The sequence below is a fragment of the Phasianus colchicus genome, chromosome 3 (assembly GCF_987193195.1).
Source record: "Phasianus colchicus chromosome 3, bPhaCol1.hap1.1, whole genome shotgun sequence".
In the NCBI taxonomy this organism is placed as follows: domain Eukaryota; kingdom Metazoa; phylum Chordata; class Aves; order Galliformes; family Phasianidae; genus Phasianus; species Phasianus colchicus.
In genome coordinates, this window is record NC_143438.1 from 36,967,276 (window position 1) to 36,984,167 (window position 16,892).

At 38.7% G+C, this 16,892-nt stretch overlaps 1 protein-coding gene across 4 annotated transcripts in view; it reads left to right on the forward strand.

Annotated features, from left to right (window-relative positions):
• The window catches only part of MBP (myelin basic protein), a 104,274-nt gene that overhangs the window by 49,120 nt on the left and 38,262 nt on the right, over nucleotides 1–16,892 (forward strand). For all 4 annotated transcript variants that reach the window (XM_031589053.2, XM_031589050.2, XM_031589051.2 and 1 more), the window contains exon 3: nucleotides 4,057–4,147. In XM_031589053.2, coding sequence (XP_031444913.1) covers nucleotides 4,057–4,147 — 91 coding nt within the window. The remainder of the gene's footprint in view (nucleotides 1–4,056; nucleotides 4,148–16,892) is intronic.

The window sequence follows — 16,892 nt, forward strand, 5'->3', positions numbered from 1 at the left end:
CTCATCCTGTCAGCAGTGAGAAGAAACCAACTTTGCTCTCACTGCAGTCACCTTTCAGGTATTTAAAGAGAGCAATAAGGTCTCCCCTCAGCCTCCTCTTCCCCAGACTAAACAGCCCCAGTTCCTTCAGTTGCTCCTTGTAGTGCATATCCTTCAAGTCCTTCACCAGCCTTGTTGCCCTTCTTTGGACCTGCTCCAGCACCTCAGTGTCCTTTCTGTACTGAGGTGTCCAAAACTGAACACAGTATTTGAGGTGAGGAATCACCAGTGCCGAGTGCAGGGGCAGGATGACTTCCCCAGTCCTGCTCACCACACCATTCCTGATACCACCCAGGATGCCATTGGCCTTCTTGGCCACCTGGGCACACTGCTGGCTCATATTCAGCCGACTGTCCATCAGTACACAAAGGTCCCTTTCTGTCAGGCAGCTTTCCGGCCACTCCTCCCCAAGCCTGTAGGGTTGCCTGGGGTGACCAAAATGCAGGACCCGACTTTTGGCCCTATTGAAATTCATACAGTTTACCCTGGCCCATCGATCCAGTCTACCCAGGTCCCTCTCTAGTGCCTTTCTACCCTCTGGCAGAACAACACTCCCACCCAACTGGGTGTTGTCTGCAAACTTACTGAGAGTGTGAACTCAATCCCCTCATCGAGATCACTGATAAAGATATACAGATATGTAGGTATAGGATATAAAGATATATAGGCCCAAATCAGATATAACCAGTAATCCTATAAAATAAACTTATTTTGCCAGTCTTTCCTGAAAGTGCATTGAGTGCTCAACCTGAAAGTCAGATCTAGATAGAATTACTATGATTGGTACAAAGGAGCTTTGTTTTTTTTCCACTAGCACTTTGTAACTGTAGGTAATGAACCCATCCTGGCACAGCTCAAGCATTGTAGAGGAATAAAGTTTGAATTTTTCTGTTAATTGGTTGGAGAGGTTGAGACACCTGAAAGTTTTTAGGATGCTGGAAGAAAGAATTAAACAAGTGGGTATATCTTGCCTTTTAAAAATCTGTTTTATAATAGAAATTGTCTTTAGAATATCTGCATCATTAATCATTTTTTTTTTTTGCTGTGATTTTTCATGTATCATATTTGGTTATAAAATAGTAGCTTTATCAGTAACAATAACACTTTAATCTCTTCCAGCTTTACTCCATCACATCTAGTGTATCGGACACCTGAAATTGAGCTGACAAGTGCTGTCTTTACACAACCTAGAACAGTAGCTCTGATGAGGATTTCAGTTGTCCCCTTCATCTTGGAGACCTGTGAACTTGGTTTGCTCTATTTGTATGAATTTTATCTTTTCAGTGATGGCACAGTGTTTAAGGACTTTTTGTTTTGGAATTGACTCACTGCCATAGTAGCTATCCTCTTCCGCTTTCTTCAGAGTAGAAAGCTGGTCTCCATCTCTTATAAAGATGTTGTAATTAAGCTGCTTACTGCAGTGCAACTAAAATAGGATGGAGAACCCAACTCTGTTATGTGGCTCGCTGATTCACTCACTGGTGGTTCTCTAAAGCAGTTTGGGCACCACGGACCTTCGCATGGATCTTGTGTGCATAGACAGTGCCTGCACACTGTAGTTAATACATGACTTTTTTGAGGAAGGGCTCCAGTGTTTGTGTTTATCTGAGCAAGTTTTCTCTCTGTACAGTCACTGCTGGTTTATAACTGGGTGCTGCTGTCATCCTGAGAGACGCCAGTTAATCCAAACTGAAGCAAGCATGTGCTGAAACTGGCTGTCTCCTCGGCTTTGTGAGATTCATAACTAGTGGATTTCATGTGGGATGTTCAGTTTGGTACCTTAAGAACACTTCTGCAGATGATTTTTCCTCTGAAGCATAGTTTCCATCCTATCCTTTACTTTCTGTGTTGTTTCCCCCCCCCCCCCCCCACCCCCAACTCTTTTCTGCTGCTGCTGTGACACCACCAGTGACCTTTTTAGGTCTTGCTTTCGTTAGTTTTTTTTCCCAACAGATTGCTGTCTTTCCTTGGAATCTCTTTGAGTTTTCATGCCCTAAATTTGTCTGCTGTCTTGTGTAGGAAGGTTAACAGACTTAGTCGAACTGTTTTCTTCTCTCTTCTGTGTAGTTTTTAATGAGGGGAGATAAGAGGCTGCCTACAGGTTGGAAGTGTGCTTAAGTTCTGAGGCATTTTTCATGGACTGTATAGCAGCAATTCCAAAATGTAAGTCTGAATTTGTAAATTTTATAAAGGCAATTTCTTCAAAACCCCAGAAAACATTTATAAATGAGCATGTTCTTGAATAGAGCAGTATCCGTCATTTCAAAAGCATAGGCATAGCACATGCCTTTATTTTCTTCTCCAACTCATATTTAACTCCTCCTAGCAATATTTAATATTGCATCAGTCAATTCATATCCATTGCTCAAGTGCTGTCTCGTTTATGAGCTGCATTGCTGCAAGCATGCATATACATTTCTTCTGAGTACCAAAGCAAAACATGCTGAAAACATGAGGTGCTTCTTTTGTCTTTAGAGGTTTCTGTAGTAGCAATATAACTTTAAAACTCAGTGTTCCATGAGTTAGGTCTTTTCTTTTGCAGCTTTCATTCTTTTTTAATTAGGAAATGAAATGCTTTGAATTCTGGCAGCTCAAATTCTGAAACTGCTGACTTATGTAGCATTAACCTGAGTCCAAAGATATCTAATTGGCAAATTTGTTTCAGAACTAATTAAGTGCTTGTGCTTCAGATGGTCATTTAGTTGGTTAAAGGCTTAAGAATGGCTGCTATCAAGCAGTAGAACCTCTCTTTATCTGGCTGACCTTTCCTCTGTCAGGAGAAATATTTGTGCTCTGTGTTCTTGGTTCAGTATGTCAACAGTGGGAAATGTCAATAGAAAGAAAGTGGAATATGAGAGGGAAAGTGGAAACTTGAAGTCTGTCATAGCTTTTAAGGTCTCACTCTTATTCTAATTTCGATGTCTTCTGTAGTCCTACATCTTATGTCCTCTGGTATCTGTTATTCATACATAGAGAATGGTCATTTGGATAAAATAAGAGAGCGAATTGTAAACTGCCGTTCTGTACTCATTGCTGCTAGCTGAGATTCAGTGTCTGAGAAAGTAGGAAGGGTGACCTTAGTGCTGTACAATTGAAGCTTTTTACAAAAGTTTCTATCTCTGACAAATTTATTAAAATAATGTCAAGCAGAAATCTTAAAAAGTCCACAAATCAAATGTTTGACAAGAAATTGGATTTGCTAAATTCATATTACATACAATTGTTCTGAAGAGTTTAGAAATGCCATTTCCACTGTGCCACTCTCCTCCCAGTCAACTTAAAATAAGATGGATTTGGAAACTGGATTTGATCTTATTTGCTAACATTTTTGCAAAGACTAGGTCTTTAGTGATGGGTAGGCACATAGGAAAACTGATTTCAATGAGAATTTTGCCACTGGTTTTAGAGGTTCACTTAAATTCTCTCTCCAATGCATTTGGTGAATAGACAGGTGAAGCAAACATAGTAGATATCTGAGCAAGGTGTCAAAGACGCACAGCTTTGTTTTGAATATATGTATATATATCTCCCCCACACACATATTTGCACATCCAAGTTATATGCTGTACTCTGACAATTTTGTTAGCATCCCAGCTAAATGAAGTGTGGGATGAGAGGAGCAACATGCTTATCAAATGTGATGGTTTAAAGTTAAATTAAGTTGAAGTGCAAGGAAATCACTATTGAAGATACTGTGTAATTGAATTTTCTCTACTGTTTCATTATTGAGGCTTAAGAGACAATGACGGTAAAGTAGAGAGGAAAAAGAAATAAATGAAAGTTCTATTTAAAACAGTCAAACAACCTCCTCCATTGTTTTCTAAGAGTAATATTCCTCAATATTTTGCAAAAACACATACATGAAATTATAAAGATGGCAAGACCCTTCATATTAGTGTTTCTGTGTTTAAGAAATGTTTAAGAATGTGATTCCTGCATAATTAAGAAATTCAAAGAATGTTTCTGGTTAGTCACCTTAAAAGAGGACCTGATCTGAAGGACTGGTTTGTTTTACAGAATGCTGAAACCAAGGTGGAGGAAGTGGCTAAGGAGAGTCCGAAAGCAGCAAGACTAACACAGCAGTCTTCAGAGGACAACGAAGTATTTGGTGAGTTGCTCAGACCATTGGAAAATGTTGCTTGATCAGTTAGTTTTGTGTGTATGCTGTTGTATTGGTTTTTTCTTTGCTTTGCTTTTTTTCTGAGAAACAGAAAAAAATAATTCTTGTCATCTACTGATGGTTAGTGAATAGCCTCCAGGTATGGGCAGTACAGTCCCAAAAAGAAGTGGAAAGGCTGAGGAAAAGACCGAGCAGAAAATGGGAGGATCAAAGGTTTGAAACATATATCTGAAGCAAGATTGAATGCAAGTGTTTAACAAAGTTAGGGGTGGTATGCAGTGAGAGGGAAAGTTACTTTTCTCTGTCCATGATGGATAGAACAGTGATTTCTTCAACTTGCAGGCAGACTCCTATGTTGGATAGGGGAATCCTAAAACAAATACTGAGACATTGGCATTCATCATCTTAGCAAATGGAGATTCATCATGGCAGGCCTTTAAAAGCAGGTTAGATAAGTTACTGTATAAACTGATACAATACAGTTGCACTTGCGGCAGAAGTGGATAGACAAAGTATCTGATGACCTATGAGGTCATCGGATTTTAGATGACCTCATCTTGTTAGCTTTATGTGATTTCCCCCCTCTCCTCCCCCATAGGTTTTGCTGATAGCTTTCATACCAAATAAGAAGAGGCCAAAAAATATAGCTTTATTCTACATTAAGATTGGGAAAAGTGGGGGCACACCTTTGTTTTTCTGACTTTATATTGATTTTATGCGAATAGAACTCCACAGGAAAAAAGCAGTAGTCTAAAGTTCCTGTAAAGGCTAAAGGTTTGTCAGTTAATGTAACATTTAGCTCCATTATGTTTTGACGTGGAAACTACATCTGTAAAAAATCATGTGGATTTTATTAAGGCTGACTTGCTTAACATTTTGGATGATTCAACTATTTATGAACACGGTAAGGAAATATTTTCCTTCTTTCAAGGTACGGAAGGAGCAGAGCATGAATAACTAAATCTTTCTTACTGTATGTGAAAACAACACTTGTCCATTTAGATAGGTTTTGACTAAAATCTGCTTTCCTGCATGAGTTAATGCAGTGTGATTAGCACGTGAGCCCGAATTCCTGGCATGAATGCTTCCAGCACTGATCAGATAATGCCAGTGGCTGAAGAATCCACAAGTGGACATAAGAACTGGGTTTACGCTTCATTAATTTTGCGGTGAGACTATTACCTCATTTCCTCTACATCTGCTCTGCCAGTCATTTGCAGTAGATCCAGTTCTACTGGTTATGGAGCCCCACAGCACTGTATAATGCGTGTCCCAAACTATGCCCTTTCTCAATGTGAATCTCTCCAGTGCTCTCTTCCTGTGAGGAAAATGAAGTCAGTGGAGAGGGTGGCATCAGCCTACTTCTTTCTATTAGCAAAAACTCAGGCTTTTACAGTGCCTCTGGGTCCAACATTAGACTGATCACTCGATCGCTAGCCCGAAATGGTATCAAACTAAACTAGCACTTGATTGTAGAGATCTGTCCTGTGTGGAGATTGTGACCTTAAAAAAAAAAAAAAAAAAAAAAAAAAAGGAATTAAAATCGTGGAGTTCAATTTTGGTGGAGTTAAACTTACTCTACAGTGATTCTACAGTGATACATACCCTTACTATAAATTCTTTTGCTAATTTTAAAAAATGGACCGTGCAGTCAGCTTCCTAAATGTTCTTTAAAGGTAATGATTTACTAACAAATTGCTAAACATTTCCATGTTCCAAATCTGTAATCTGAACTGCTTATCTAAGATAAACTAGCATTCAATCCTTGCTAGCTAGCTTGGCATCACCAGGAGGAAAATTTCTTTGCAAATCCGAAAAAGAGTCAACATCTTTTATCAACCCTTCTACCACTTTACAAATGGAAGTCTAGTTGGTCTGCTTTCTAAATTAGATGAAAGTTGTTAAGAAGGAAGAGGCAATATGGACCAAATAGTCTGTAAACTGGTTAAGTGAAGAATTCAAAGTAGGCTGGAGGTGCAAAGGCAGTCACCTCAGTGTGAGGCTCTGTGAGAGTCAGGAAGGAAATGTGTGCAGATATAAGTTTCATGTGTCTGAGAATGGCACTGTTGTATGTAACTGCCTTATCCTGCAGTTCTGAGCAATTTTTTAAGAGGTTCAGATCCGTCTCGTAGAGGGTAAATGATTATAAGCTTCAGACAGCTTTCCCTAGGTGAGGTGTTTGTTGTTTTATAGTCCCTCTCTCTCCTGTTCTCCTTCTGTCCTGGTGCATTTCAAGCCATCCTTCATTTCTTCTTTCTTTCTCTCCAGTGATGTTAATTATAATGAGTGTGCACCAGTAGCAGGTTAATTTATAGCTTCAGCTCTTTGCCTAGAAGTGCTCTTCCTAGGAATTTTAAATAGCCTCCAGTCTTTTTGACAGACTACAGCACAGCATTCTTTTTTTTTTTTTTTTTTTTTTTTTTTTTTTTTTTCCTTACGGTTCACTGTCTTCTGTGCTTGCTTTATTTATTTTGGACAAAAAGCCACTATCTGTAGCTTTTACCAGGACAGTGCCACCTCCTACAGGAAAGGAGGAATCCGTGAATTTAATTCCTGCCTGAAGCAGTCCCCTTAAGAAAGGTGATGCTCATGCCTTGATTGCTGTTGTACTACTTTCTCACTTTTCTGTTCTGTACTTTTCTGTTCTGTGCATGATCTCAAGAGGTTCAGAAGCACTTGGGCCACCCGAGGTCCTCCTGGCTGCCCCTCTGCTCTTAGCCACCCGGGGGCAGCAACCTTACTCCATTCTATTTTTTTCCCTTCCTAGGATTAGTATTGTCTTGGGCCAGCAGAAAATATGATCTATCAGAAGGGAGCCTTTGTACTTCAGACAGCACAAAATATGTGCGGTTCCTAAAGATTGTTATATGGAGTTTTTGTCAAGGAAGTATTTGCTTCTAGAGAAAGTGTGGTTTCTGCAGTGCTTATTGTTTGAGTACTGTTTTGATGGGAAACATAGTGTTATTGATTGAAACTGCTGTGGTAATAAAGAACCAAGTGTGGATATCTCTTTCATGTCTGCTAGACCCAGTAGTGCTCTCTGTAAATACAAGTAAAGATTGATCCACTACTGTGGAAGGGCCTTTTGGGAATGAGCATGAACGTCTTTGTTTTCTTCTTCTTCATGAGCTGGATTCAAGAATTATTATTTTGGAAGGTATTTTTTGTTTGCTTTGAGTTTTTTCTCTGTTTTCCTTTAATATTACTTTTTATACTGGGATATGGCTGAAATGTCCTCAGCAACAACGCAGGCTCGTTGTACCAGATGCTTTACTAAAAAAAAAAAAAGAAGAGCGTCAGAAATGTGCTGTGTTTCAGAGAGATAATTCTCAGAGGTGATGAACTTTTAACACAAACAGAACGAAGAAATGGAGACTAAGTGTAGGATATGGAAGAGAAAGGGAATTGAGTCTGTATGGTAGTCGTATGTGTAACTATCAAATTCCAAATTAACAGGAGTTAGTTTTGTTGGTGCATTGAAAGGATTTGCTTGTGACACCCTACACAGTTTTGTTGTCTGTTCAACACTGAATATTCATCTGTGCTCTGGATCTATGCTGCTTCAAACTTCTGTTAAACTTGCACGTAGTCAACATGGTCACTGTTGCAACCAGTATGTAGTCAGAAAAGGATCACGAATGACTCAGTATAGGAGAGAGAAAAGAAATGGCTGGGTAGAGCCCTGTGCATTTAAGGAATGGATCAGGAGATCACTTTGCCGGCTTTGCTTCTAAAGACAATTATAAAATTATGTGTGGATAGTTCAGAAGTTTGTTAGATCCATTGCTGCTACTGTGAGGCAAAAGCAGGGGGCCAGACTGCCTGTTGTCCAGGCCAAGAAGATTGGACCTTCTTTTGTATATTCCTCTTTGCAGACTTCCATAGGTACTTCTTTTCTATTGGGCTGAACAAGCGTAAAATTACAAATAAGGAAAAGTTCTCCATGCAGGAACTGTGGTATTGTGACAGCAAGTTCTCCTCTTTGATAGCAATGAAGAGTTAGTATAATAACTAGCATTTTAATAGTGTTTTAGCAAAAAAAAAAAAAAAAAAAAAAAGGCAAAATTAGCTTTTTTTTTTTTAACAATACCAGAATTGTGGAGTTGTTTTTTGTTTTTCCTTTCACTGAAGTAGGAGGTAAGCTCTGCTGTGAGTTTGGCAAAGCAACGCTGAGCAGATCATTGTCTGTTGTTCTGCCATTTTTAGCTGCAGCTCTGGGTTAGGTCCCAAGGTCACTTTTCTATGCAGAGCTCAGGGAAATAGCTCAAAACTGTGCAGTCAGCACAATTCCACAGCAACCCTGCCTGACCCTGATTCATTACTTATGCTGACACCCGCTTCTGTGTCCTACGCATTGAACTCCTGTGGGTATTTGTATAACCCTTCGCAGGTTGAAGAACTTCTGTCTCCACTGGGTTGCCATCTGTAATATTTTGACAGATGTAGGCAGTGCTGCTGTTGGCCTTAATGTGGTACAAGGGTTGTCACAGTTGCTGCTGTCCCACCATGTCCACATCTGGAACCGTTTTGGATTTTTTTGGATGCTGATATTGAAGATATTGATTGACTGTTTGGGGGTTGGATTTTCTTTCTCTTTCTCATTTTCTCATTCTATTTGGGATGTAATGACAATAAATAAAGCATATTCCCTGAGAACAATAGGCAATGTTCATCTCTTACAAGTGGCTATACAGAATATAAAAATATAAGGAGGTGGGCATATATATGATTATGTGCAAAACCTGTATGAATTTCACATATGCTTCTAGAATTCATTTTTGCTTTTAGAATCTTGTTTAAAAGGAGAAGGGGCAGAATGCAAAAGGAGGAGCTTGAAAGAATTTAGCAGCTCCTGGCTTCACAATCCTTCTCTCAGGAGATGATGTGACAGTGATAGGAACCTGCTAAAAGCTGTGTGTTGTTGTAGTTCAGTGACCTTCTTATAAGAGAATTTCCCTCATTGTAAATGCCATTGATTGTGGGATGCAGACTATGACTTTAATGCAAAATAATGGCAAGCTGACACGAAAAAAATCAATCCTGAGAGACAGAAGATTGTCTTAAAATGTATGTTTTAACCATGATGCAGTTATTCCTTCTGGCATGACGGGCAAATGAGTGAATTTAGTCCTTCATAGTTTTTCGTTGTAAGCTTAAGCAATGATTCTGTTGTTCCAGCTCTCCACATATTTCCACTTCCCTTCGTCATCTTTTTTTCTGTTCCCAATTTCTTGCAAGTTTTGGCCTGCTTGCTTTTGGAGAGCATTTCTTTATCAAAATGGCACCAGAAAGACTGGAATAATTTCCTGAGCTGGAAAAAAAGAGATTTACATTTCAACTAAAAATAGCTTGTCACTGTTTCTGTGCATTGGTAAGTAGCTGATGAGCACTACTTGTGTCCTTTCCTTTGGTTTAGTTGTGTTTTTTTTGTTTGTTTTTATCTCACCTAAAGCTTTTATTTGGGTAAGGGGTTGAAATTCTGTTCTTGCAAGATCTTGTGTATCAAAACACTTCTTGCTAGCTGTGCATAGGCAACCTCGTCCTGTGTCATAAGCATTAGAGAACTGTTGAGGTGGAAAGAGACCCAGAGGATTTCGGATCCAGCAGGTGGTTAACCTTTTTGTTATTATTTTAGGGTTTAAAGCTCTTTGTAAAGTACAGAGATTTGCATGTTGATGCTATTTCTGTAGTTAGTTTGGTTATGGCTCATTAGGTGACTACTCATCTTTATGGATTTTTTTAATAATAATATTCAAGTTTTATTTCTGGCAACCATTTGATACATCAAACAGCAATGGTAGCTCCTGGGTATCTAACTAGTTAATATGCGAGCATGATTTACCACACTGCTCTACAGTAGCATATAGACCTGTGAGATTGCCTCTAATAAGGCTCTGATGTTTACATGCAATTAGTGCACAAGCTATAGGGCTTTTTAACAAATATGATCCCAAATGTTTTTTTTTTTTCTGATCTTTACTACAACCAACCTGCATGTCTATAAGAGGGGGTTTTTCTCTCTGTTATGGGGACTGATTTTGTTACTGTATTTGTTAGCATAGTCAGGGACCGGAGTCAAGTGATGCCTGCTGCACTTCCAGCAGTGCTGGCCCGATGGTATGTGCTCACTATAGTTTATCAACACAGTAACAGTACAATAAATGACTTATTCATGATTTTAATGGTTGCTATACAGTGAGCAGGATCTGCTGATTTTTTTCCCCTTGTTTATTCAGTAAGAGTGAATCTGTATGAGCGATGGGGGGAAGCACAATAGGCGTTCAACATCCTATTGTTATCCCCAGCACACATTGTGGCTGACTGTAAAAGTTAGGATGGGGAAGGGTTGCCCAGTGTCACATGGTGCTGTATGGTGATTGAGGCCTTTTGCTAATTAGCTAACCATGAACACAAGTTATTCCTTTCCAAGTGCATTTTGCTGCCTTTGTCCTGATAGCAGGCTGTAGCCCAAGGGAGTTTTCAGTTTGCACAGAAGCAGAATCCTTAGTGTTTTCCATCACTGGTCCTTATGTAGCAATCGGTTTGGATAAGGCAGGATTTGAGCTGCAAATGAATTACAAGTGCTTCTGAAAGGTCGTTATTTTGGGGAAAGTAGCTGGGATGTTGCTGTTGTCCCATTTCCAGTTTGCTGAGCTGAATAAATGCTCAGTCTCGGTTTGAGTGAAATAAACCATAGAATAATAAGCCATAGAACCCTCTGTGGGCCAACTGCTCCACCGTCTCCTTAGCTGAAACAGATGTTGGCATTAAAGTTTAATTACACTGTGACTCACTTTTGATGTCATGGCTACAAGAAAACCAGAGTGAATTTTTGTACCACTTATTTTGAGAATATAAGTCTAGAAACATCAAGATTTATGATCTTTTTTTTTTTTTTTTTAAGAGAAAGTAATGTATATATATTTTTATATCTATGCTACGTATTGTAAAAAAAACTTCTTCCTCATATCCAATCTAAATCTTCACTCTTTTTAGTTTGAAACCATTTCCTGATGTTCCACTGCTTTTTTACACAGATCTTTTTTCCTTTAGCTTCCCTTTAAGTAGAGCCGAGTTCTCAGAAGTACCAAACTCAGTTTGTAATGAATCAGGATGTGAAAGCATTGTAGGGGGAGCTGAGCAGCAGTAAGCCCACCAGAAAAGGACTGTGCCAGAGGAGAAGACAGCAGATTATAAACACTCCCTGCAAGTCGTGCTCTTGTGACCCTGACAACAAAATTTTAGTTCTGTGCTGAGTTAATCTACGTAATGCTTCAGTATAATGTATGACATTTCTAACTGTGTCCACAGGACTGAAAATGAATCTGGTGGTGGTGTGGAAAGTGGAGAGGGAAAGCGCTGACAGGGAGCTACACAGCAGAAAGTCACATCTGAGTGTCTGTTTCTGGTGAGGGAAATAGAAGTGAAAAGGATCAGTGTACACTGGTGTGCACACCCTGGTACTTGCACAGAAACATCCTGGTGGTGACAAGACTGCAGTTGCTCACAAGCAGAGAACAGCCACGATAATGCTGCCCTTTATTTCCAGAGCTGTTCCTAGCAGGCTCACTCTCTAGAGCCTCCCCTATAAAAAACTTGACTTTCTGTTGACCTTCTAATATTCTTACTTAATTAGCAGGAACAATTTTTCTGCTAGTTAGAAAGTATTTCCATCCAACAGGAACTTTAAATTAGTCTGAGTGGTTTAGTAGCTGCCATCTACTGTAGTTTGGGTTTTGTTTTCCTTTTTTTTTCAGTTTTTTTCCCCCCCTTGCTGCAGCATCTTAGATTTACTGATGTGTATGATGTTGATCATAGAAAACCAAAGTGTCCATGGTAGTTCTGTCTTGGAAGATTGCAGCAGAAATTGATGTTTTAGAGACTAAACAAACACATGTAGGGCCATTGTTGCAAAAATACTTCTAAATCTCTTCTTATCTGAAGTGACTTCCACAGAAATTCATAGAATCACAGAATCCTTAGAGTTGAAAGGGTCCTCTGAGGGTCATCTAGCCCAGTCCCCTTGCAGTGAACGCTATAGCTACATCAGGTTGTTGATTGGCTGAAAATGAAAGGAATTCATTAGAGTTCTGATTTCTGTTCTAAAGTACCGTTATCAGATTTTCTACTTAACCTTTGACTGTGGGAAAAGTGATTGAATGCCTCTGGAAAAAATAGTATTAGGTTTTGGACACCTGACGGAGTCACCACAGTGACATTACTGCAAACAGACTTCATTCCACTGAAGTGAGAGAAGATGAAATGAAAGTGCTGATGTTTCTGAAATAGATACTTCATATTTGAAAAACTTTTCTGTTCTTTAAGTAAGTGGGATTCTCTGAGCATTTATCAGAACGTGGTGACTCTTAATTCGCTTTGACTTTTTTTTTTTTTTTTTTTTTTTTTTTACTTGCAGGAGCTCCTTTTTTTCAGCACAGTATCTCTGTTGATTTCAGCAGTTCTGCAGTGATGTCTGAGTTTTTAACAGGGAAGACTGTGATCTTAGGTCCGTGCTGTGGCATAGCTGTGGCACTGAGTGGATTAGGGGAGCTGCAGTCTATTAGGTGGAAAAATTTCTTGGTGAACTCCTAAAGATTAAGTTTCAATTGCTGTTGTTTATTGTTGCAAGTGGACTCATTATTTCCTGAGTCCATATGGGCTGGAGCAGTTCTAGGTTCGAGGTAATGTTGTCTTTAGTGTCAACTGTTCATCAGATCTAAAAGGTTCCATTATTTCATTTTTGTAAGGTGAGGTTATGGCATGAGCGGGACATTAATAACATTATTCTGTTACCTTTCACTGTCTTTGATTTCTATCTTGTGGTCAGCCTTGTATACAAATCGCCCATACTTAAAATGACCACAAGACCCTGTTGTTTGGTCTCCAGATTTTATTGGTCTGGGATCACAGTCCTTGAGCAATTGTCAACAAAGAACTCTGTTTCAGAATGAGAAATAGATGTGTGGAAAACTTCAGACTGAAATCAGGCTTGCTATATGGCACCTTGACTCCTTATAGAGCACTACATATGTGTTCTGAAAATTTACTTATATTTTAGCATATTTGGCAAAATTTCTTGAAATTACTTCTCTTATCTGTTTCAAAATACCAAGATCTGAAAGCAAATTTGTTTTGGTATTCAGGGTGAAAACTCCCTGATCCAAGAACCATCAGGGTCCCCCAGAAAATGAAAGTTTAGTTCTTGTTTCTCCACTAAATTACTCTGCCCTTTCTGTGAAAGATCCAGGGCTGGCCAGCATTGTCGTGAACTGCACAGCCTGTAAAGGAACAATGAGTGATGAAACTAAGCAGAGAAATAACAAATCTAGCTTCAATTTCAAAATCACTGCTCACCAGACTGCAGCATTTTGTATGTGGTGGCCTGGTTTCAGGAGGTAAATTGAATCAGTCTGACTGATTCAATGGTTGAATCTGAACTCATAAACTAAAATAACATAGAATAATCAAACTGAATTTATAAACAGGATTTTTGGAAAATGAGAAGTCGAGGAGGTGAGGCTTCTGTATGCGTGCTTGGGATTTTGCCATTTCCTTCCTTTTGTACACAATTTTCTCCTCTATTCTGAAGCATCGTGTCCAAGTGCAGACTCACTCTAGCACTATTTTGGTTATTACACGTGCTGCAGAAGCACCTAGCTGAGGAGTAGGACCTCGTTTTTCCTGTCAGCCAATAAACAGATGGGGTAGATATGAGGAAGGCTCTCTGCAGCTGTCACAGCTGACTCCTGTTTCCCACAGTGAGTTCTTCCACTGCCAGTCAAACTACGTTTGCACCAAGGAGACTGCTGCTCACTAACTGCAGTAAGAGAATTTAATGGCTGCAGTTTTTGCAGGGGAGTTGCAGCTTCAGGGTAAAGACTGCTTGGGAAAACTCAGTGGCAGAATCCCAGCAGCATAATTACTCTAATTACAGCGGTGCTCGAGTAGCACCCTCTGTACATGCTACTCCTGCCTGGACATATTTACAGCTGCACTGTTACCCCTGTGCCAATACAGTTATGCCAGGCATTTTTCCCTGAAGGCAAATATTTAAATTATTTATTTTTCCTGTTCATCTAATCAACAATCTTTTAAAATTGATTTGTAATTATTCTTTCAATTGCAAATAATTATAAGGGTTGAAAAGTGCCTTACTAGTTTCATTTTTCCCATTCATGTGGTTTTCTTTTTTTTTTTTTTAAACGTGTTCATTACAGATGTCTCCTACAGTGAAAATACATGTTCCTTTCTAATAAATGTTCTTGTATCCCTTGTAAAAGTGCTCTTTTTGGCTCTGCATGAAGTCTAGGTGCCTATTATGTGGCTTCTGAATGTTATTTTTGAGATTCTAAGAAAAAGAAATTAAGGAAAGCATGCAGAGCTTGTCCCTTCTTGAAAACATGAGTACATTTAAATTAGCATGTTGTTAAAAATTGCACACTGCTTTTACTGATCATCGTGACTGCTGTTCTTTTTGTAATAAATCATTGTTGACATATACAGATATCTGGTTTTTATAATCAGTTCCCCTTGTTTTTAAGCTTATCATAATCGTGCGCTTTATCACAAATGAAGTGTGGGAAAAGGCTCATGTTGTATTTGTACATGGGCTGCACATAAACTGCTTGACACAGGGGTCTATAAAAATGAAACATTTTCTCCACCATCCATATTAGTTTGCTTATACTGACGTAGTTAGGATGTACAACTGCAAGGTAAAGACTTAAATATTTTAAGGGCCAGAATCGCAGTTCTGTTATTTAAAAAAGAATAAAAATATAATTCTTTTAATTTAACAGACTTCACTGAGGAAATACAGCAAAATTTGATTGTCATAATGGTTTTATTGTTTTTAATGAGCTTCATAAATTAAGGATTAGAAAGTGTTTTCATATGGAGAGTCTCTATCAGAATTTTGGACGTATCCTGAAATGTGTGATTTTCTTTGATCTATAACATTAGAAGAAAAAAAATCTGCATAAAAATTAAGACTTTTTCATGTGAGTGAAATATCCCCAAAATGATTGGCTGCAGAAGTTTTCATGAGGGCATGTCTTTCTGAAAATTGCAGTGTATTTGCATCTAGTTTTTCAAAGCGCTTCAGATCTTACTGAAATGTCATGATTACAATAGTGCATTTATTGTAAAGGTAATATTTTTTTTGCAGGAAAATTAAGCATAATGTTAGAAAGCTTTGTTTTCCAGAGATGAGGAAGGAAAAAAAGAAAGGAGAACTCGGGCTTTTAGGGGGAATTTGTCAATCTGTGTTTACGTCCATTTCACTCACTGCAGATGCACCTATTCAATTTATTGTTGTATCTGTTTTGTGTAGTTCAGGTGGTAGAAATGTGCACTGTGAAAATGCTTGGAGAATATCTTTGTCTCTCTTGGATATAACCTAGAAACTGCCAGTACTGTGTCGACTTTAGTACATGGTAGAACTGATTAGAGTTCTTTCCTATATGCTACTTGTGCTGAAGTGACACAAATCAGAGGTGACGGTTTTTATTTTTAAGTAGTATGTGTACAAATAAGTGGCCAAACACTTTTTGAAATTACTGGCAGTTTTTTTTAATGAAACGATTCAGAAATCATTACAATCCATCACTAGACCTGACTTGAAGAACAGACTGTCTAACATGAAATACATAACATTCAACTCGCTTTACACGTACACCTTCTAAGGTAGCCCAGTGGTCTGCAAATACAGCTGTCATCAGAAAAAGCAGAATATGGATTCCAGGTCTACCAGAAGCCTTTTCTTAAGCCATTCTGCCAGCAGTTCTACCTCAGCCTTTATGTTTGATAGCTGGCATATCTCAGATGATCTCAACTCCAAGGGGAACATGAGAATAGAGGCATTCTCTGAGTGCATGAGTGCTTAGAATAACACTATGCTTAGTGATCAAATGAACAATCCCTTTGAGCTTTCGAGATAGTACCCCCTCTCACAGGGCATTGGAAAGCATTTCTTTAACAATTACGCAGCAACAAAGCACAATGGGATCGCTGGTTGCCATAATTTCTTTCAGAAGAGAAAAGTCAGAGTTTGTATATTACCTTCCTGTTCTGATCTCAAATCCAATTAGTTTGGCAGTCAGGCAATACAACCCCGTCTGCTCTCATATCCCTAGTATTAGTGAAATAGGCTGCAGCATACACATTTAAAATTTTTTACCTATTAATATAGATTTTTTACAAATGCATTACCTGCATGCTGCTTGTTCCTTCCAATCAATTTTTTTCCTGCCTTTTTTACATTCAGGAGTTTAAATCTCCAGGTGTAAACAATCTATACTACTAGTGGTGTGCTTCATATGCTCTCAGACACTTCTCCAACAATTTTAAAAAGGCAAAAGCCCTTCTTTACTTATGACAAGCTGATAGGATATATCTCACCTCTGAGATCCTGCAAGCCATATGCCAGCAAATGGTCTGCGCTTGGCCAGATGAATTTCTGTTGAGATGACTTGGGCTAACAGCACTGCTCAGTGCTGCTGTGACATTTTGCTGAGAGAACAAATTCTGTTCAAAACTTGAAACTTATTCTGGAATGAAACACCCTTTAAAATATTCTGTGAAGAAATCCCAACAAATTATATTGTTTTTTTCATAGAAGCCTGTGTAATCTATGAGTTGTTCACCAGATTTTGAGCCTATGATCTACAGAATGAGAATGCATATTTTCTTTCCAATTTTAAAAATAAATGCTAAATACAAGTGTAGGTAAGTT